At 41.1% G+C, this 21,855-nt stretch overlaps 1 protein-coding gene across 4 annotated transcripts in view; it reads left to right on the top strand.

Moving 5' to 3' along the window:
- LOC6525296 (neuroglian) overlaps positions 1-21,855 on the top strand; it is a 38,540-nt gene that overhangs the window by 12,969 nt on the left and 3,716 nt on the right. Inside the window, exons 2-9 of one of the 4 annotated variants that reach the window (XR_006245228.1) lie at positions 1,141-1,629; positions 1,959-2,088; positions 14,870-17,683; positions 18,212-18,379; positions 18,448-18,825; positions 18,894-18,997; positions 19,486-19,793; positions 20,509-21,586. Coding sequence is in view for 3 of the 4 variants with exons in the window: in XM_043207145.1 (XP_043063080.1) it covers positions 1,557-1,629; positions 1,959-2,088; positions 14,870-17,683; positions 18,212-18,379; positions 18,448-18,825; positions 18,894-18,997; positions 20,509-20,561 (3,720 nt within the window). In the remaining variant the exon portion in view is untranslated. Of the gene's footprint in view, positions 1-1,140; positions 1,630-1,958; positions 2,089-14,869; positions 17,684-18,211; positions 18,380-18,447; positions 18,826-18,893; positions 18,998-19,485; positions 19,794-20,508; positions 21,587-21,855 lie in introns of those variants that run through there. The other 3 variants (XM_043207145.1, XM_015190734.2, XM_039376087.2) reach the window with 3 other exon arrangements.

The following is a 21,855-nucleotide window of genomic DNA, read 5'->3' as shown; positions in this document are numbered from 1 at the left end:
AGCAATGCATTATGCGAATCAAAGGGTAGCAATGCATTATGCGTTTTAAAGGGTATTCCGCTTGCGAGTTGCACCATCGTTTTAACTTGTTTTCCATCTCCTTTTGAACTATTTTTATGCTAACTGCCCTGGCACATTTTCTAACCAGGTCTATGACGTTACCTCGCATAGCCCCCAATGGGTCCATAGCCATACTATACCTACATATACTATACTATACCTACATATTGATTCATTGACGTTTGTGCGTCTGGTTTTCTGGTTTTCTTGTTTTCTTGTTTTCTGGTTTTCTTGTTTTCTGGCTTTCTGGTGCACTTCATTTACCAATTGTCACAGTTCTCTTGGCCACTTCCTCGGCATTTGTTTTCACTGTCCCCCAAGGCAAATATCGTCGCGAAAGTAATAAATTCGCAATAATCGATTTCTCGTTTCGTCTGCGTTTGTTTTTCTTCACTGTGCTCTTGTATTTTGGCCTTTTGTTTGCCTTTGTGCGGCTAATGATTCCGAATGAATAAAAGCATTAGTTACAACAATTAATCTAAAACTTCTTTGACAACAGATTTTTTTCTATTTGTATGCTACTCAAACTATAAGCAGTATTTTTGCTCTATCTTTTGATACACAAAATAATTCGTATTTTGATCAAAACATTAGAAATACTGGTCGAATTATGGAATGTCATACCTCGTTAAGCACGTTACTTAAATTCCAATCGGTTTGAATTTTTGAACTGATAAAAATACTGATATACATATGTATATAGTCGCAAAATGACAAAAAAGCGATTTTCGGCAAAATTTCCAAAATCATCATCACATTTTTAGCTAAATTCCTGCCTTTGATTATTCGTATAAATATAGTGTTTCTTTTTCAGTCAAGTTAAAGTTCGATATTCGTTAGAAATATACCATTTTTCCCATAGTTTTAAGCTTTATATTATTATTATTACTCAACCGCATTGTATTGCGTGCTTCTGAAAGTGAGCAAAAAAAAATATTAGTTGGGGAAATTCGCGCGAACAAAGAAGAGTTTCTGATGAGACATCTGGCAGTCATTAGGCGAACACTTTTCTCGTTGAAATCAAGTTAAATAATCGCATTACTCATGGTTTCTTTTCCACTCTTTCCACTTTCTTTGCAGACATGAGATGAAACGTGCCCCATAAGCGTTTACCGCCCAGCACCCAAGCCACCCACTTGTTGATGCCATCTCGCTCGCACCCGCACACTTGTCGCGTCGCGATTTTCACAATTTTCACAATTGAAAAGTGTAAAGTTCTAGACACCATTATCAGCAGCAACAGCGCGTTGTCATAATCTCATTTTTGCAGTGCAACAGCAGAAAGTAATAGAAGCTCGGCTCGCATGCAATTTTCATTAGTGGGAAAATTGTTTGATATTTAAGAGGCAAGCGAGCAGACAGACACACACACACAGATACACAGACACATTCCAAGCCAAATTAATAATAGAAAAAGGCAACCAAAAAACAAATAAAAGTTTAAACCAAAACGAAACACACACTCGAGGGGGCGAGCGGAGAGCCAAACGACCAAAATGTGGCGGCAGTCAACGATACTGGCCGCGTTATTAGTGGCTCTTTTGTGTGCGGGCAGTGCAGAAAGCAAAGGTAAGCCATCAAAATCGGTATCTATATTTTTAGGAATTTAATTTTATAAGGAAATTCCAGCTACAAAGGTAATTGATAACTCACTGGGGCCTCAATTTATAGAACTGCTTTGAAATGCAGATCATAGATCACTTAATCACTTGAGATATATACCAAAACATAATGCCGCGTATTCCCCAAGCGTGTCCCAAAAAAAAATTAGTCAGTGCTATAAATACGCAAAGCATTTAAAAGACGGGGGGGAAAATCTTCAATTTATGCGATCAATTAGTAAGCTGGAAGCTGAAAGCCAATGCTCATCGATCGTTCGCTCCCTCGAATTTTTCCAGGCAATCGCCCACCAAGAATCACCAAACAACCGGCACCCGGAGAACTGCTCTTCAAAGTAGCGCAACAGAACAAGGAAATTGACAATCCATTCATAATCGAGTGCGAAGCCGATGGACAACCCGAGCCAGAGTAAGTCAACTAAAGATATATATGTATCTTAATATGTATCTGTATCTGTATCTGTATCTGATATATGAAATATCATCAAATGTAGCGCAAGGTTCTAAAGGGAAAAGCGCAGAGATCTTTTAGAATTAGCTCGTTTAGTTAGGATCTCTCTTTTATATCTGCCTTTTTGTCTATATATTTTTATGTACATGGCCCCCGTGCTTTAATTCACATAAATCAAATTTAAGCAGTCGCGTCTACAAAGTTCCCTCTATCCTACCATCCAAACGCATTTTTTGTTTATCTATTTCAGCCTTGTTTTTCTAGACGGGTTGTTTTTTACGAAATATTTCGCGTCGTCACGTGTATTTTTAACTCATTTGAGAAACGGCAGAAACAGCAGGCAGCACATTTTCAGGCAACTCGATATAGTTTGGCCTAAAAAAACAGTTTTGATCTCCAAAAGACCGCGACTAATTGATGGAAACTCGCATAAACACATATAAATGGAAAATAAAACACAGTTTATGCTATGCTGCTGTGTTATGATTTAGCTACAATATTATTACATAAAAGCTACAAATAATATCTTCTGCTCAAATCCCACTTTATAGGGTATTTAATGTTCCGTACATCGAACACATGGCTTTGTTCTTGTGCTTGCGCTATTTTTGTCACCGAAATGTCCAAAAATACATGGTTTCTAAATGTGTTTAGAAGTTTCATTTGGTTTCATTTACTTGTTTTATTTGTGTGACGATGCCTGTGTTTCGTTGAGGAAGTGAAGTGATTTCTGTTACCCTGAGTAATATAGTAACACAAATGCGATTTCAACCTGTTTCCTAAACACGTTTCGTTTCGGTTGTTTTATTCATATTCAGCTTGAATATGGATATGGATCACATTGCTTTCTAGTAGACCATGGTACTTATACTTGGTGACCAGTGCAGTGGAATTGAGTCATTCCCTTGGCAAATGCGGAATTCGAAGTTAACATTTTTGTGCACAAAGGGCAAACAGTGGCTGCTGATGATGAACATCATCATGATGATGATGATAATGATAATGATGATGAACATCATGATGATGATAATGATGATGATGATGATGATGGCATGACCTCATTGCGGGGTGTGGACATGGACAAAAGTGGAGAAGACAAGCCGCGTGCTATCGGGAAATTCCAAAAGAGCCTGTGAAATGGGACTGTGGTGTAAAATAGTTGCTTCCTCATTTCCATTTCGACAAAACACAGTGAAAAAAACATATTTTTATAGAAAAATGCCCTAATTTATTAATACAAGTGCATAGAAAATCCAACTGATTGTTAAAATCCAATTGTAGATGTGCATATTCAGATATGTATTATAAATTCACAGATGTAGTTACTTATTAGTTGATGTTCACTGTAGTGCAACTCAAAAAATTGGCAACAAGTGCAAGCAGCGCAGCAGCAGCGCAGTCGACGTTGGCAGAATAGCAACAGATGGCCGAATGCCAGCCACACACACACACACTCACAAATACAAAACACACACACACACAAGTGCAGAACGTGAGAAATGTGCGAGAATACTAAGAATAAATGAAAGAAAAAAAAAAAAAAAAAAAAACAAGAAGAAGCAGAAGGAATGGGAAAATTGTGTGTTGTTTATTTTTACACGTACGAAACTAAAATGGGTTAATAGTGGGAAATGTGTGCGCTTTTCCTTTGGCCCTCTCTCCCCCTCCCCCTCTCGCTCTCTTCCCATACCCATACCTATATCTATATATGCATATATCACTATCCCGCTCTGTCACAGCAAGTGGTTTGGGTACAGTGTTAGAAAATAAAAAAAATATCAGACTCGAAAAGCGGTAATATCACAGAAAACCAGTTTGACCGGATGGTCAAGCACGTTGAGAATATTAACCAAAACGAAGTGGAACCAAATTATAGAAGAAGAGTGAATAAAAAAAAAAGAAATTCACTCAACTGTGCCGGCTAAGTATTACGTAATTTTACCGGACAATATTTAACAGTTTTTTCATGGAATTTTCAGTGAATTTTTCGAGAATTTTTTAATGCACCACAAATTCTCATTTCAAGCGCCATCTACAATCGAAAATGTTTACTACCTTTGTTTATAGTTAGTTGCCAGTGGATTACATCTACATAGTTAGTAATGCACAGTAATCAAATTGATAAGTGGGCAAAACGAACTATTTGATTTCATCAGTCGATTAAAATAAGCCACAAGGATTTCGATTTAATAATTCGAAAGTCTATGGGCATTTTGTAATTACGAAAGAGTTTTATTACAATGCAAACAGCGTGGGCATGAAACGGAAATTGCTGTCCAATTTTCATGTTTTATCTTAGGCATGTAATAAGCTGAAATTACTAGCATTTTTTCCTTCCACTTTTAATTCATAATCATTTTGCTATGCTGGCTGCCTTGTGTTGGTCGCAATGCACAGAGAGAAAAAGTGTTGGCACTTGCAGATTAAGTTATTTGATTTGATTGTGAAACTAACAAAGAAACGCTGAGATATTTAAGCCGAAATAAATATTATATTCAAGAGCATACCATTGGTTTAACATAATGCTGTTGTATTTTCTTGAAGTGTTTAAAATCCCAATTCAGGCCGCAATTAAATTATATGCATACTCGACTTTTTTCTGCGTTTGCATTACATCAGTATCTGGGTGCATGCCTTTTTTTTTTTTGTTTGTGCGGTGCATTCTATCTATATATCCACATCTATATCTATCTATACGCCTCCGTGATTCAGCATGACACACTTTTATTGTTGTCATTGGCCGCTGTACGATGTACGATGTCTGATGTCGCATTTGTTGCTTTTTTGCTTTTTCTGTCGCTACTCTGCTGCTGTGAAAATGCGCCTGTTGCTGTTGCAGCAGCGGAAAATGCATAACGCCGTTATTTTTAGCTATTACAATATGTTAATGATTCAATGATTGAAGTAACAAACGACCCCATAGGATCGAAATCTATATAATTGAAGTCAGGGTAATAATTTTGAGTCATCATTATACTTTACAGGTGCAGTTTCATAAATACTTTGGTTCTTTATTTCTTTCCCGTGATTTATTCCGTGTTTATCTGCAACAGAATTTTATTTTCATATTTTTGCTGCCTCTTTAAGACTTTAGTCAAATGAGTCAGAATTTCGCTAGACCCATTTCAATTGATTGTATTAAATCATTGGGCAGAAAACAGAACCAACTGAACTGACGCATCGATGAAGATGATTAATCCATTTGAAATGAAGAGCAGAAAACTGAAATCAAGAAACGTGTTTTCTAATCATTTATCATTTCATTAGTGTTACAAAGTTTCCCTTGAGGGAAATATACGTCTATATCCGCGCATTACTTTCCCTTTTTCTTTGTCTTTCCCGTTTTCTTAGCTTTTTTTCTTCGCTCTTTCAAACGAAAAACTATTTCCATATTGCTTGTGCCTCGCCTTTTTCTCTTGTTTTCGGGGCAGTCTGGGGTTAAGCAGTTCAATTGGAACGGGTTAAAGCTCAGTTATTTAAACCTCTCAATTCCCTATTGTCAACACTTTAAACATGTAAAAAGTTTAAGGTATTCTCTCAAGTGCCCTTGAATTTGTAAGGTTTTAGGCTCAGCAGTGTAGCTAAAAAAAAAAAAAAGAAGTTAAAACTTGGGCCATTTGGTTTTGAAAAGTTGTTTGCTTGAACTTTGAAGAAAAACTAGTTTTGTCAGTTTTTTTTTCTTTTCTTTATGTTTATGCATGTGTGGGAGCCATGACAGTCATATTACCTTTAAAGCAGACAAATACCAAATACCTTGCTTTTCTTTTGTTTGATGCTTTGAGAAATGAAGCACAGCTTTTTCGATTGCCTCATGGGCCGTGGAAAATGTTTGTACATATATTAATGTGTTATACCCATTTTAATAGAGCTTTAACATAAAGCAGGCAATTAGAATAGTATCCTTTATCCTTGTAGCCTTGTAAACCCAGTATATATTCCACATACGCAGTGTGGCAGCTGCTGGGGTGATAAACAGAGATAAAAATATGAAGAAGCGAGTGGAGTTGAAGGCTCATTGATTTTTCACACCACGCTGCACAAAGTCCTTCAAAAGCTGTCGCTACTAGTTCATGTCCTTGAATGTTATTTTCCTTCATTCCTCCACTTGGTGGCCCACCCTCTCACCCGCTCGTTTGGCGACTCCCCCTCGTTAATTTTGTTATTTTAGCTTCATGTTTCCCTAATGATTTTGTCTCGTCAGCTTGGCGCCAGCTTTGCCTTTACCACCCCCAAAAAAATACAAAAAAAAATACAAAATCAAGGGAAAAACTGCAACTGAACAATTCAGTTCTTAAGTAGTCCGATTAAAATCCCGAAATTGCAACCCCAAAGTGATGGAGTCATCAAGTGACTTGGCAAACGCTTGAGTACGGTGAAACCTGCTTAAGAGGAAGGTAGATGTGCAAGGCATAATAAATTATTTAAATATATGCAAGCATATGATGAATTTCTTGACAGCATGGTCACACTGCTCGTGCTCTGAAAAGCAACTCTGTGTCCAGTGGCTCAGCATAGCCATGTTCGACTGTACTTCCCGTCGCAAGCATGATTCATGCGTATCAATCAAACTTTTTGGGCAAAGGGCGAAAACTGGGCGAGGGGTGAAAGGTTACAGTGGGCGTTGGGCGGTGGGCGGTGGAAGTCAACTGATGACGACACGTTCCATTGTCGTTGTTGTCTCGACTTGCCATTTTGTCATTTATTCGGCTTCTTCCGACTTATTTTGGCTATTGCGCATATGAAGAATTAACAAATAATCGGGGAAGGGAAAGTGGAAGGGAAATTGGAAGAAGGGTGTGGAAATCGAAGCGAATCTTAGCATATTTAATGCAGCCGAATTGAAGAAAATCGATGAACTGCGACAGCGAACGGAATAAGACATAACGAGTAATGGGAGCAGGGCTTCCTATATCATTTGTATTGCTTGGCAGGGTGGAAAGTAAATGCAGATAATACTTATTCATTTACCAAAAACGCTGTATGACTCATTGTTCGAGGGTAATAAGTGCTGTACTTAGAAGATTGATTATTAAATCCTCTCAAAGCTCGTAATTGTATTACAAAATTACCAAAGTGAAGACATGAAACCATGAAGAACGTTTCGAGTGGCTGCAATTAAACTTCAACATCAATCTGTCATACATGAAGTTGCTTATCTACTTAAATAACCCAGAAGATCTCGGGTTCTGCTCCATTGCGACATTATTCTGCAGTTGAAATTCACCGCACGACGAAATAAATCATAAAAGCTTGCACTCAGATCTCTGGCCCAAGATTAAAGTCCAGGTATAACGAACCTGTCTGCCTGTGTTCAAAATCCAAAATCCAAAAACCAAAAACTAAAAGCAGAAAAAGTTGAGAACTCTGTTCTGTAGGTTTTCCCAAAGTTTTCTCACTTTGCGTAGTGCATTTCACGATCATGATTCTCGACTAGCTTTCTTCTTTTGCCGACGACTTCTTCTTCTTCGTCTTCTCTAACGGTGGCTCGAGCACTCTTTAACCCTTTTATGGTTTTATATATGTTACAGTGGAGCCCCAGTTTGGGGGAACCAGAAACATTACGCACATAACAATTACCCACGGAATGAGTGGCTTTCTGGGTTTCTGTCTTTCACTCGCTTCTCGTTCGAGTTTCGTGACTTTAATGACGTTGCACAACGTTGAGAATTTAAATGCGAGAATATGAGAACCCAAAAATGATATCAACATATTTTTAGATCCCGCCACTTCCGGTCCAGGTGTGGCCACAGGTGTCTCCTTTGGCCCATCTACTCCACCCGTTTCCATGTTCTTTTTGCACCGGAATGCCTTCCGTTTGGAGTCACCAAATGTTTGGGTTTATATTGATTTGGCTGTCGCAAACGGAAGCATCGTCTGAAACGATATCTAAACAGAAGCCACACTGGGAGAAATGAATCTAACATATTACATTTCATTTATAATTGGGCACATTTGCCTGTCGGTTCAATGCCCTTGATTATTTTATACTTTTGATTCACAAGAGTTGGCCTTTTTCATCACTTTTTAATGCTAACACAATCTCTCAAATCTCTCTCAGTGTATATATCCTGCGCCATCGATTTGTGTGCGAGAGGGATGGCAAGCGTGAATTTGGGGATGCCCCTTGGGCGGAAAACGCTCTTGCCATCGAAATTGGGGGCTAATATGGTAGTTAACTGGCCAACATGCACACACATATGCCACACAAATGGCCAATAAATGGAGACAGTATTGGGCACAGTTTAGGCACGCAGTTATCCAAAATATTTGGAAATGATTGAACTAAATAGAAAATGTAGCTAAAAATAACATTTTCTTTGGAAGCAAACAAGATATTTACTTGGCTTAATATTCAAAGTATATTCAAGTCTTTATTTGCTGCATTGTTTAATATTCAAAGTATATTGAAGTCTTTATTTGCAGTATCGTTCTAGCATTTTCCATTCAAAAGCAAAGCCTAAACCTAAAAGCTCTGCTCATTCAACATGCCACTGGGACAACTTCTCCCTAAAGTCTAAACTCCTAAGCCTTTTCCTAAATTCCCACACAATCCGCATCATAGTCATCATCTTTTATAGCTCGTAAAACCAAAAACGGCTTTTTAAATATGTACAACACACAGACAATATTTGCAAGTCGTTAGACGTCTACTCAAAACCCATTCCCTTGCATGCAACATACAACATACAACATGATGCTGCGGCATCCTGTTGCAACATAAAGCGGAAAAAAAGTTCAACTTCAGGAGAAAGGAACTCCATTCATTCGATTCAAGTGTGTGGGTGTGTATTTGTGTGTGTGTCTGTGTGTGTGTATTGGAATGCGGGTGCAACCCTTCCAGGTTTCAGGGGGTTCAACCCCTTTCCACTCCCCCTGCACAGTGGAATCCATACTTTTGGAATGCCACTGCCAGCTGATGCTTAAAAAATCATTTGAAAAATCAGCTTGTCATAACAAAAGAAATCTTACCAAGGAGTTCTGCTCCTGAAAAAGTTGATTTAGGTTCTCTTTTTATAAACTCATATAGTTTGCGTATAGTTATGCCACAGTACCTAGAGTCTCGTGTTGTGTTTCATGTCAGATGTTAAGTACAAACCTGGTTGTTCCCCTCTACATTGCCCCTTAGGTGGCTGCGTTTTCATTCAATTCAGTCAGTGGAGTTATGCCTCGCTGGATGAGTCATCGTCCTGCCCCGTTTCCCATTCCCCATTCCCCCTTCTCCATTCCCCCAGTTCTGGCCAACAAGTCGCCCCACACCCCCCTGTTTTGGATCCCCTCCTTCTGAAACGTGGCACGTGGCAACTCCGCTGCTGTTTGTTTTTGCTAAAAGCGTTTGTTGCTCCCGTCTAATCCTTTTCTATCTGGTTTTAGCCTCCCCTCGCTCCCCCCACTCCCTTCGCTTTCGCAAATCAATAGAATAAGAGTTGCCCCATGCACTCAGCGAAAATAGGCATATTATTAATATATAACTTAAGATAGTGGCTGATTTTTGGTATGTGTGCGTATTTTGGCAATTACTGCTTATATACCAAAATTCACAACTATTAATTATAATATTATTCCTTATTTCGCTCTCTGCACATCTAAGCACACATTGAGCTCTTAATCTGCTATAATTGCAATTGAAAACGCATCGACAGACACATAACTGACATTTGACATCGTTGATGTGATGAGTCAAATCAAAAGCCATTGGAAAAATCTATAGATATATAGATATAGATATATATAAAGTAGATGGGAATACGAGTATATGGGGAGTCCACTTGAACTTGAGCAACCTCGATGGAAGAAAAGAAAACAGATCTGAAGAATTACTACCGATCGCCAGAAGCTAATTTGCTGCGACTTGAAGTCTTGATGATTGCCCAAATGTTCCGGTGATTCAGATAGTGCCCCAAATGCTCCAACGTTCATCTTCAATGCCACTGCGTGTCTGTTGTAATTTTACTTTATTTCACTTGATGTCATTCATTTTCGGCAGATGGACGAACTGATTGGGCAACCAGCAGAAGGGCACGACAATGTCAATTGTTTTTTATGTTCTTTAATGTTCTTTTTTTTTTTTCTTATTTTTGTTGTTCGTTCTCGATCAAAAAGCGCAAAGTAAAGCACAATAATCACGAAAAGTTTGCGCTTACAAGAATTGCAAAATGTCTGCAACTTATTTGTATGCTCTACTTAAGTTTGCTGTCATGTAGTAGTAGTGCTAAAAAGATGCTAAAGAATTCGCGTTTCTGAAACACATAATATTGTACTTACGCGAACATGTCAAATTAGTTGTGTGTGCATAATATTTTCGTGGAATCAGCCAATTTGTCACACAAAAGCGGAATTATTTAGTTAACTTTATTAAGCTGGACAGCTGAGGGATTTCTCAGTTAGTAGTGCTACCATTTCTTTTCCCTTTTTTTATGTTTGGTTTTGTGTTCCCTCGGGTCGTTGTCACACCTAATTTGCGTACTCGCTCGCTCTTCTGGGGCCATCCATTAGCTGGTTGCCATGCCAGGGGTCACAGGTCACAGAAGGCTCCCTTTCCCCTTCTGCATTGCCCCGCTGCTCCTTTTTCGGGCCCTCCATCGAACTATAAAAAAATACATTGTTGTTTGCATGTTAGTCGGCCATTAATGAGCCTCGTTTCCACCCAGTTCATTCGGGCTGCCCAATGTCCTATTTTCGTGCCTTGCATTGTTGTCATAGTATGTTGATACCTTGGAGACGCCACCGTTCTCCCCACTTCCGCTCTGCGATGTCCCGCCTTTTTCCTTTTTTTTTCCTTTTTTTTTATTACGACATACAGGCAATGCTCCACAATTTGTCACCTGGCTTTAAAAGCAATTCACAGCAAGCAGAAGAGTTAGGTTGAGGTTCCACTGTAGTGCTGTTCGGTGTCATTGCTCGTTTGACATGCACAAAATGTCAACAAAGCTGACGAAGATGAGGCGAATACGCCCAGTTTCTTGCGAATTTCAATTCCAATTTCCTCTTCAGCTGGATTTCCCGATTCGCTGTTAGCCGAAAAAGCTTTCTGCTGTTTTCCCACCAGCCCAAACACACAAATGGACTGTGTGGGTCCAACCCTTGACGGCAGTTCCTCGACTTCCAACCCCCTCGAAAAAAAAAAAAAAAATTAAAATAAAATAAAATACAGCAAATAGAACCGCAGGCCATTTAAAGTTTTTTGCCATTTGGCCGCCGACAAAATTCACGGAATTAATTCGGCATTCGGCATTCGAAAAGAAAAAGTCCAAGCCGAAAGGCAATGTACCCTAAAGTCTCACGGGAATGTGGAAAACGTGACTAATTTGGGTAATGAAATGCAAGCAACGAGCTAATTAATTTAAATGTTCTAGGGAGAGTCATCAAATTGTATAAATTGAAATACAGCCAGCAGTTGTATGAAGTTGAAAACAACTAGAATATTTATTATATTATAAGTATTAAATGCAATTCATACATTAAGCAATAAATTGCTAACCTAATGGAATATTTCCGGTATTTATTATATTGTTTGATCGATAAATATGCTTAGATGGCTAATAAAACATTGCACCTGTTGCTCAGGGTATAATTATTTGCGGCTGAGTGCAGGATGCGGCTTTCTTAGACCTAATACACATTTTGCTCCTTTTGTTTAACTTTGGTCTGAGCATACACTCCCCACCCCTCCAGCCCTCAACCCCCGCCACTCCACTGTCCACTGTCTCGCCGTCTCACCAATTTTCCCCCTCCCCGCCTGCCCTTCGCCTCTGGTTTTCCCCTCTTTGAGAGGCAACTTCCCTCCGGCTAAAAGCGGTTTTGGCCTGGCTCCTTTCCTTTTACTTCCAGCCAACAATCGCGGCCACCACAATAGAGCTGAAGACCTAAAATCGCCCAAAGAGCTGGGCTTATTCTTAAATTATATATTTATTTCAGGGTAATGAGTTTTACATAGTTACACATAGTTATTTATTGCTCTTTATTAATTCCCAAGTTTCTAGCAGCTAAATGCTTGTATATGTATGTATGTCTGCTTTGGAAGTGTATCTAGGCTTATGTACGTATGTATATAACTGGGTTATGTGTGTATGTATATAAATCTGCCCTCACTGTGTCCACTTCCCTTTATTCTCAGTGGGCGCGCAAAAAAGTATGCTACGGCATTTTGTTATTTTGCAACCCCAAAAAGTAATGCACAAATGGAGCTCAACTTACACACACACACACACACACCCCCATCCGCATTTATGCAAAGCAGTTTGTGTGTGTGTGTGTGTCCATGTGTTTGTTTGTGTGTTTTAGCCGGGCTGATGAGTCATCAGCAGCCATATCCTGGCACTTCTTGCCGCATTTTCCATACAGATTTCTATCGCTATGAATGGCTGGCAAAGGCAAAGGAAAATCTCCACGAGGTGGTTACACTGGCAGAAAGGGGGGGCGGGCGAGTTAAGTGAAGCCAAGTCAACCCTAAAACTATCAGTGCACTTTGGGGTTAAGTGGTGTCGAGCTGGGAACGTTGAAAGAAGTAACATAAAGTAGCAGCTGCTTCAAAAATGCCAAGTCAAAAAGCAGACACACAGCACATAAAGAAGCTCCAAATACCCTGGAAATTTTAAAGCATTTTAAAAGAAAGCATTTACCAAAATAGTTCATTCACTTTGTTGTTTGCGTTTCATTGTTATGTTTCCTAACTTAACTTAACCTAACACCATTTTAAGTAAGTATTGAGCATGCCCTTTTAGGTATGTGATACCCTGTGGAAAACAAGTCATCAGGACAAATGTACAAATCGTTCAACTTGCAAATGGGCGAATTCCGTTCAGAGGGGGCGTGACTGTGTGGGCGTTGAAGGGGCGTGGCCGAGCAGCTGTTGTCTGGCCATTTGGCTGTTGTCTTGGGCAACCGTTTCAGGTGACCGCCTCGCTGCCAGAACGCTAACTAAAGCGGTAAAGGTAAAGGTAAATTTAAAGGTAAAGGGAAATGGTATAAAGGTAAGCGGTATAGCCCAAGTTTCGATGGTGTCGAGCGATGGCGACAGACGTCGTGCTTTACCGCTTGGCTGCCCACTTTCCACCATTCTGGTATCCTGGCATCCTGGCATCCTGGCATCCTGGCATCCTGGGGGTATCCTGTGGCGGCTTTCCTGCCACTTGGCCAACAATTTATTGGCCCGCCGACCAGTTTGTTTGGGTGCATAGTTTGCTGTTAGCTGTTTGCTGTTTTTGCAGTTTATCGGGGTTGAACTACGCTTAATGTGTCATTGCCAATGGACAGTTTCAGACTGCTTTGGCCAACAGGGGGTTAAGTTTTTGACCCGATGGGAATATCCTGGTATTTCGCTGTCTCATTGCTTGACTTTTTGACCCACGCGGCAAAGGGTTGCACTTTTCGTTGACACAAATTAACACATGGGTATGAATTCAATTAACATTTGAAAATGAACTACTCAAAAGTAACTGAATAGAACTGTAAACTGGAATATCTAACTGGAGTACGGCAGCAATTAAGTAGTAACTTTTAATACGCATACCAGCATACTGGGCATGCTCATGAAATCAGTTGAGTCACTTGGTTGGATGACTGCAGTTCAACAAACTGACCGATCCCCCCTCGCCACTGCAAATGCCCCAGAGATCTCTTCACAGTTCAACTTACAACACTTAAAGACAATTCAAATGATTGACCTATTGCATGACCCGCCGTCAAGAGCGAACCAAAAAAAGATCCCAGATGAAAAGAGCTGAACAAAAAAACAAACAGCTCAAGTAGCAAGTAGCAAACAAAAAAAGAAACAAATAAAAGAAATAAATATAAAAAAAAATGCTTAACAAGCTCAAGCAGCGCGGCTTGTTCACATAATTGAGTCGAGCTTTTCAGTTTCATACATATATAAAGTCTACAACTAGTCACAATTGCGTTGAAAATAATAGTGGGATGCACCACTGAAATGTTTTATGTTTCTCAATTAGAAACTAATGAACTCTATTATATAAATAACTATATAACTGAAGCTAGCAACTGCAAATGGGTTTAGATTTAAATCAAGATTAAAAGACACAAGTGCTAGTTACTTTCCACCAACTGTACTTTCCCTAAATCGCAAGTATCTATATCTCTATATGCAAACATAGCTGGCATAGTTACAGCTGCAAGATACAAGATTCAAGTTACAAGATGATACACAAACTTATGAAATATGGAAGCAAAAACTGGGCTCAGCTCGTTGACTTCCTTTTTGCCGCTTAATTGCAATTACTTGAGACATGAAACAAGCAAAAAAAACCTCTCATCATCCCCACGCACACTTCAATCAACATTTTCGCAATTGGAAATTAAGCAAGTTGTCATAATTTGTGCATAAGAAATGTCTTAATTTTCATCTTAGCGCGCCGCCTGTAGAAATGTTGATTAAGCCAAATGAAATGTGCAAATTAACTTGTTAGAGAGTCGCGATCTTAATGAGTCGATTACAAAGTGAGGAAATGCGGAAATGCGGAAAACTGCGACCAAATTCATGTTGAAATGAACAATTAAAGGGATTAGATGGTGAATGTACTGAGGCAACAAGATACATAACAAATAAAATGCATTAATCTGTGAATTAATTACCATTAATGTAATGCAGCAGAAACTGCTATATATCACTCACTATATAGGTGTACTATTATGTGTTGATATTCATAAGTTAAGGAACTTCTCTGTCCCAGAAATTATTGTACATATACTTAAACCCCCACTCGTTTTGCTTTTTAACCCACAGATACAGTTGGATCAAGAACGGCAAGAAGTTCGACTGGCAGGCGTACGACAATCGCATGCTGCGACAGCCAGGTCGTGGAACCCTGGTGATCACCATTCCCAAGGACGAGGATCGCGGCCACTACCAGTGCTTCGCGTCCAACGAATTCGGAACGGCCACCTCGAACTCGGTGTATGTGCGTAAGGCTGAGCTGAATGCATTCAAGGATGAGCCGCCCAAGTCGCAGGAGGCTGTCGAGGGTGAGCCCTTCATGCTGAAGTGTGCCGCACCCGATGGCTTCCCCAGTCCCACGGTCAACTGGATGATACAGGACTCGTTCGATGGCAACATCAAGTCGATCAACAACTCACGCATGACCCTCGATCCCGAGGGCAATCTCTGGTTCTCGAATGTTACCCGTGAGGATGCCAGCTCCGATTTCTACTACGCCTGCTCGGCCACCTCCGTGTTCCGCAGTGAATACAAGATTGGCAACAAGGTGCTCCTGGATGTCAAGCAGATGGGCGTTAGTGCCTCGCAGAACAAGCATCCGCCCGTGCGTCAGTATGTGTCGCGTCGCCAATCCCTGGCGCTGCGTGGCAAGCGAATGGAACTGTTTTGCATCTACGGTGGTACCCCGCTGCCGCAGACCGTGTGGAGCAGGGATGGCCAGCGGATACAGTGGAGCGATCGCATAACGCAAGGACACTATGGCAAATCCCTGGTCATTCGGCAGACAAACTTCGATGATGCCGGCACATACACCTGCGACGTGTCCAACGGTGTGGGCAATGCCCAGTCCTTCTCCATCATCCTGAACGTTAACTCCGTGCCGTACTTTACCAAAGAGCCCGAAATCGCCACCGCCGCCGAGGACGAAGAGGTGGTCTTTGAGTGTCGCGCCGCTGGTGTACCAGAGCCCAAGATCAGTTGGATTCACAATGGCAAGCCCATCGAGCAGAGCACTCCGAATCCTCGACGAACGGTCACGGACAACACCATCCGGATCATCAATCTGGTTAAGGGCGATACTGGCAACTACGGTTGCAACGCCACCAATTCCCTGGGTTACGTGTACAAGGATGTCTACCTTAATGTCCAGGCTGAGCCGCCAACGATCTCAGAAGCTCCGGCCGCTGTGTCCACTGTGGACGGCCGGAATGTGACCATCAAGTGCAGGGTTAATGGCTCACCCAAGCCTCTGGTTAAGTGGCTGAGGTCCAGCAATTGGCTGACCGGTGGTCGTTACAATGTCCAGGCAAACGGCGATCTGGAGATCCAGGATGTGACATTCTCGGATGCCGGCAAATACACGTGCTATGCGCAGAATAAGTTTGGCGAAATCCAAGCCGATGGCTCGCTGGTGGTCAAGGAGCACACCCGAATCACCCAGGAGCCGCAGAACTACGAGGTGGCCGCCGGACAATCGGCCACGTTCCGCTGCAACGAGGCCCACGACGATACGCTGGAGATTGAGATCGATTGGTGGAAGGATGGCCAGTCCATTGACTTTGAGGCCCAGCCGCGTTTCGTGAAGACCAACGATAATTCCCTGACAATAGCCAAGACAATTGAGCTGGATTCTGGCGAGTATACGTGCGTGGCCAGGACCCGATTGGATGAGGCCACGGCCAGGGCGAATTTGATAGTCCAGGATGTGCCGAATGCGCCAAAACTCACGGGCATCACCTGCCAGGCCGACAAGGCCGAGATCCACTGGGAGCAACAGGGCGACAATCGTTCGCCCATCCTGCACTATACCATCCAGTTCAATACATCGTTCACGCCCTCCTCCTGGGATGCCGCCTACGAGAAGGTGCCCAACACGGACTCCTCGTTCGTCGTCCAGATGTCACCGTGGGCCAACTACACGTTCCGTGTGATTGCCTTCAACAAGATCGGAGCATCGCCGCCGTCGGCGCACAGCGATAGTTGCACCACGCAGCCGGATGTGCCGTTCAAGAATCCCGACAATGTCGTTGGCCAGGGCAATGAGCCCAACAACCTGGTCATCTCGTGGACACCCATGCCCGAGATCGAGCACAATGCCCCCAATTTCCACTATTATGTGAGCTGGAAACGCGATATTCCCGCTGCTGCGTGGGAGAACAATAATATATTCGACTGGCGACAAAACAACATTGTGATTGCCGATCAGCCGACGTTCGTCAAGTACCTGATCAAGGTGGTGGCCATCAACGAGAGGGGCGAGTCCAATGTGGCCGCCGAGGAGGTGGTTGGCTACTCTGGCGAAGATCGTCCCCTGGACGCACCCACCAACTTTACGATGAGACAGATCACATCCTCGACCAGTGCCTATATGGCATGGACGCCCGTCAGTGAGGAATCGGTGCGGGGACACTTCAAGGGCTACAAGATCCAGACGTGGTCGGAGAACGAGGGCGAGGAGGGTCTGCGAGAGATTCACGTGAAGGGTGATGCCCATAACGCACTGGTCACCCAGTTCAAGCCCGACTCGAAGAACTTTGCCCGCATTTTGGCCTACAATGGACGCTTCAATGGCCCACCCAGTGCCGTCATCGATTTCGATACACCCGAGGGTGTGCCATCGCCGGTTCAGGGCTTGGACGCCTATCCCCTGGGCTCCTCGGCCTTCATGCTGCACTGGAAGAAGCCACTGTATCCCAATGGCAAGCTCACTGGCTACAAGATCTACTACGAGGAGGTTAAGGAGAGCTATGTGGGCGAGCGACGCGAACACGATCCCCACATCACCGATCCCAGGATCACACACATGAAGATGGCCGGCCTGAAGCCCAACTCCAAGTACCGCATCTCCATCACGGCCACCACGAAAATGGGCGAGGGATCTGAGTAAATATATTTACTTATTATGTACACCACACAACTGCGAACAATAAAATAGCACCACCACTTGCCCAATAAAAGTTTGAATACGCCCCCACCTAAAATTTAGGATTGAAAAGGAGCTGAAATACCTTTTTAGAAAGGGTTAACAAAAAAGAATTGTTCTATTTATTCCTATCTTAAATAAGGAACTTTATTGAGAACCACAAAATTGGGCGAAAAATGAAATAGCACCACTTCATAAAGGAAATGCTTAACTTTTCAATTTTAAACCTGAAAGTAACAAATTCACCAATAACAAATGTTTGCGTATTACAACTAATTTTACAATTTACAATTTACAATTTTTTTACAACTAATTTAAGCATGGAATCAACCAGGTCCTATCACAGTTTTAGGAATATCTGCTCCAACGAACGTAATTCCTAATAATTTATTTTATCAAGAATTAAATACGCTTTGGTGGTGCTATTATTTTTTTCGCAACTGTATGTCTGAATTTTACTAATTTCATGTACTGCTCTCTTTCTGTAGACACTATATCGAGAAGACCACGCTCAAGGATGCCGTCAATGTGGCCCCTGCCACGCCCTCTTTCTCCTGGGAGCAACTGCCATCCGACAACGGACTAGCCAAGTTCCGCATCAACTGGCTGCCAAGTACCGAGGGTCATCCGGGCACTCACTTCTTCACGATGCACAGGTAAGATTAGTATACACATATATTCCACTGACACCAAGTGATAATTGAATCTATTTGCGTGTCCACAGAGTCAAGGGCGAAACCCAATGGATACGCAAAGATGAGGAGAAGAACGCCGATTACCAGGTGGTCGGCGGCTTGGATCCGGAGACCGCCTACGAGTTCCGTGTGGTCTCCGTGGATGGCCACTTTAACACGGTGAGTGCCACGCAGGAGATCGACACGAACACCGTAGAGGGACCCATAATGGTGGCCAATGAGACGGTGGCCAATGCCGGTTGGTTCATTGGCATGATGCTGGCCCTGGCCTTCATCATCATCCTGTTCATCATCATCTGCATTATCCGACGCAATCGGGGCGGAAAGTACGATGTCCACGATCGGGAGCTGGCCAACGGTCGGCGGGATTATCCCGAAGAGGGCGGTTTCCACGAGTACTCGCAACCGTAAGTCCAAAACTATAGTCCTGTATACTATATGATAACAAATCGCTTAACATAACTGAACATTACAGGTTGGATAACAAGAGCGCTGGTCGCCAATCCGTGAGTTCAGCGAACAAACCCGGCGTGGAAAGCGATACCGATTCGATGGCCGAATACGGTGATGGCGACACAGGTTAGAGTCCTTTCTATATGTCATGTATCAAATATTATATCATTATATATATGTATATCATACGAGTGTGTTCAGTGTGTGTTCTCACATACAGTTAGTTTTCTGTACTATCCTCGAAAGCGGTAATGCTGCGTAGGAATGTTTTTTTACATTATTACATCATTTTACATCAAAGTAGTAGTTTTTATTAGTTTTGTTTGTTCTTAACTTGAGAAATATAGGTACTTTTAGACGCATGTTTTATCGGTATACAGTTAAGATACTGATATGCTGATACTGATACGCTGCATTACCGCTATGGGAGTACTAGATAAGGTTATCCTTATAGAGTTACATCTAGCACAACAACCCACCTTCAACTCCTCATTACATTTTTGTTGTCTCTCTTTGGTTTTTTTTTTGTGTTTATTCTCTTCATTTTTTTTTGTTTGGGGATATGAAAATGAAATGAACATTGGATTCTATGATCAATGGATAATGATGATCAGCTGTGGCCACAGCCGCTGCTCGCGCCGCTGCCGCAGCACGCAGCAAGTCGACGACGCTGCCAACGTCCACCCAACAACAGCAACAGCACCAACAACAACAACAACCTCAGTCGACGTCGGCGTCAACTGTTCCATTGCTCCCCTCGACCCCACCCTCTTCCACCTCCAACCCCAGTGCCGCCCCGCCCTCCTACGAAGTGTGCGTGGCGGATGCTGAGCACCGCAAGGGCTAAGAGAGAGTGCGGTGAAAAGGGGAGCGATCCTTTCGCTCTCCCATTCAAAGTTGTTGTTGTTAACCAATCAGCCAGGTAGCTCTCCCTCTCTCTCTCTCTGTCTCTCTTTATTCGTACTGCTGCCTGTCCTGTTTCCCTTGCGGCTCATTTGCGCTTCAAAGAGAGAGCTTAGTGCCAAATACAGTGGTGGTCACTTTGATAGCACATACAAAGATTTTAATAGAGATACATTGCCAATACGAAGTAAAGATTATAATTTTAATTTTATATTATAACAAAATTTTATTTTAATTTTGCTATACCAAAAATGTTGATCGCTGCCATAAATTTGACTGCTGCTGTAAGTGCTGCATGAAGTTCAAGGCTCTGCCGAACTCCTTCCAGGCAACCGAAGAGAGCCATTTGCAGTTAAAAAGCCGCTCCTGCGCTTTTGCTTTCCCTGATTGATTCATTGATCTCTGCACGAAGTTGCTTTCCCTTCCAGTTTGTTGATTGTTCGTTCTCTTTTAATACTAACCATGCTCATCAAAGAGAATACTCATTCATTTGCTGTCCACCAGTGGACTATCGAAAATATCGACGGAAATCGATCATCAAATCATTTTCAGCAACTTATTTTGTGTTCCTTGTTATGTGTTCTTTGTTTATACGTTCCATATTGTTTATTACTTTATATTGCACTATATTTTATTTATATTACATTTGTATCGTTTTTTCTTTTTCCTAAACACGTAAAATAAACACAATCACAATCAATAATAAATCAACAACGACAACAACCAATATCCAGGCATGAATGAAGATGGATCCTTTATTGGCCAATATGGACGCAAAGGACTTTGATTTAATTAGTAAGCAGCGCACCGCAACAGCAACTCAAAAATAATATCGAAACCGAGCCCTAAACCCCAAAAATCAAAAAAACCAACAAGACCAAACACCATCACAGCAGAAAATGCAGAAAAGCAAAAAAATTAATGAAAATAGTAGCCTACATTTTATTCGACTAAGTGCAAACGCCACGACTAATTTAAAGTATATATAAAAATAGAGGTTTTATATATAACTATTAAAATCTAAAAATGTATAAAAAAAATGCAAATCATTACTGCCAAACAAATTGAACAACAAACAACACAACAACAGCAACAACAACGAGAATGCAGCTAAAAGGCTATTATCAAAATAAAAGTCTTCATATCGGAAGAAGTAGTTATCGAAAATAAATGCATGCGGATCAAACCGAATAATGACGAAAAAAAAAAATATCTTTTTCTAAACGTTATCGGAAGGATGCGTGTAATTTTTTTGTTAAGAAATTTAAGAAACTATGTATGAGGAAAATAATGAAGCTCGCTTATAAAATCTCTATATTGCGCACATGTCTACCTGTCCCACTCTGTCCCCGGTACTCTGTATATCTCTGTCCCGCTCTCTCCTCCTTCTTTACTTGTAATGCATATATATTTATAAATATAAAGCGTAAATAAGTTATAATTTAGTAATTTTTTTATAAAGCAACTGCACTTGAATGTCAAATCTCCGCTTTAGATTGGTCGTAAATCGAAATGAAACTCTCGTTTAGCTTACATGTTTACTACTTTATTTAAGCCTATTGTGTGTATTTTGTTTTTATTTCATTATTTTATTTTTTTAGTTTGTGTAATGACTTTGAATTTTTTTTGCTTTGAAACAATGTTTTAGAATAGCCTCCGGGAAGAGCAACAAAAATGAAGTGTATTTTTTCAGTGTATTTAATATTAAAGAATGAATGAAAAAAAACATCATAATTATATGAAAATATAATTTTTTTACATATGTTGATGTACGTTCGCATATTAATTTAGAAAGAAAACCAATAAAATAAAGAAAACCGAATAATAAACATTATTTTCAATTTAAATAAAACAAAAGTGCATGCCAAAGTAGACTTGCTATTGATATTTGGTTAAACCGAATTCATTTAAGTTTCTTTTTTGGCTTATCTTCATTTTGAACTGACGCATTTGCAAGGTAAAGTTGAGTATATTTTCAAGTATATTTAATATATCTTTTAAGTTATTATTTGTACATGTAGTTTGCCTGGCAAAGTAGTTTTTGTTCAACCCAAACTCCCTGCAGTTCAAACGTTACAATC

This window comes from Drosophila yakuba, chromosome X (assembly GCF_016746365.2).
Source record: "Drosophila yakuba strain Tai18E2 chromosome X, Prin_Dyak_Tai18E2_2.1, whole genome shotgun sequence".
Taxonomy (NCBI): Eukaryota; Metazoa; Arthropoda; class Insecta; order Diptera; family Drosophilidae; genus Drosophila; species Drosophila yakuba.
The sequence above is the reverse complement of the archived record's forward strand: the minus strand, read 5'-3'. Positions and strand labels throughout refer to the sequence as shown.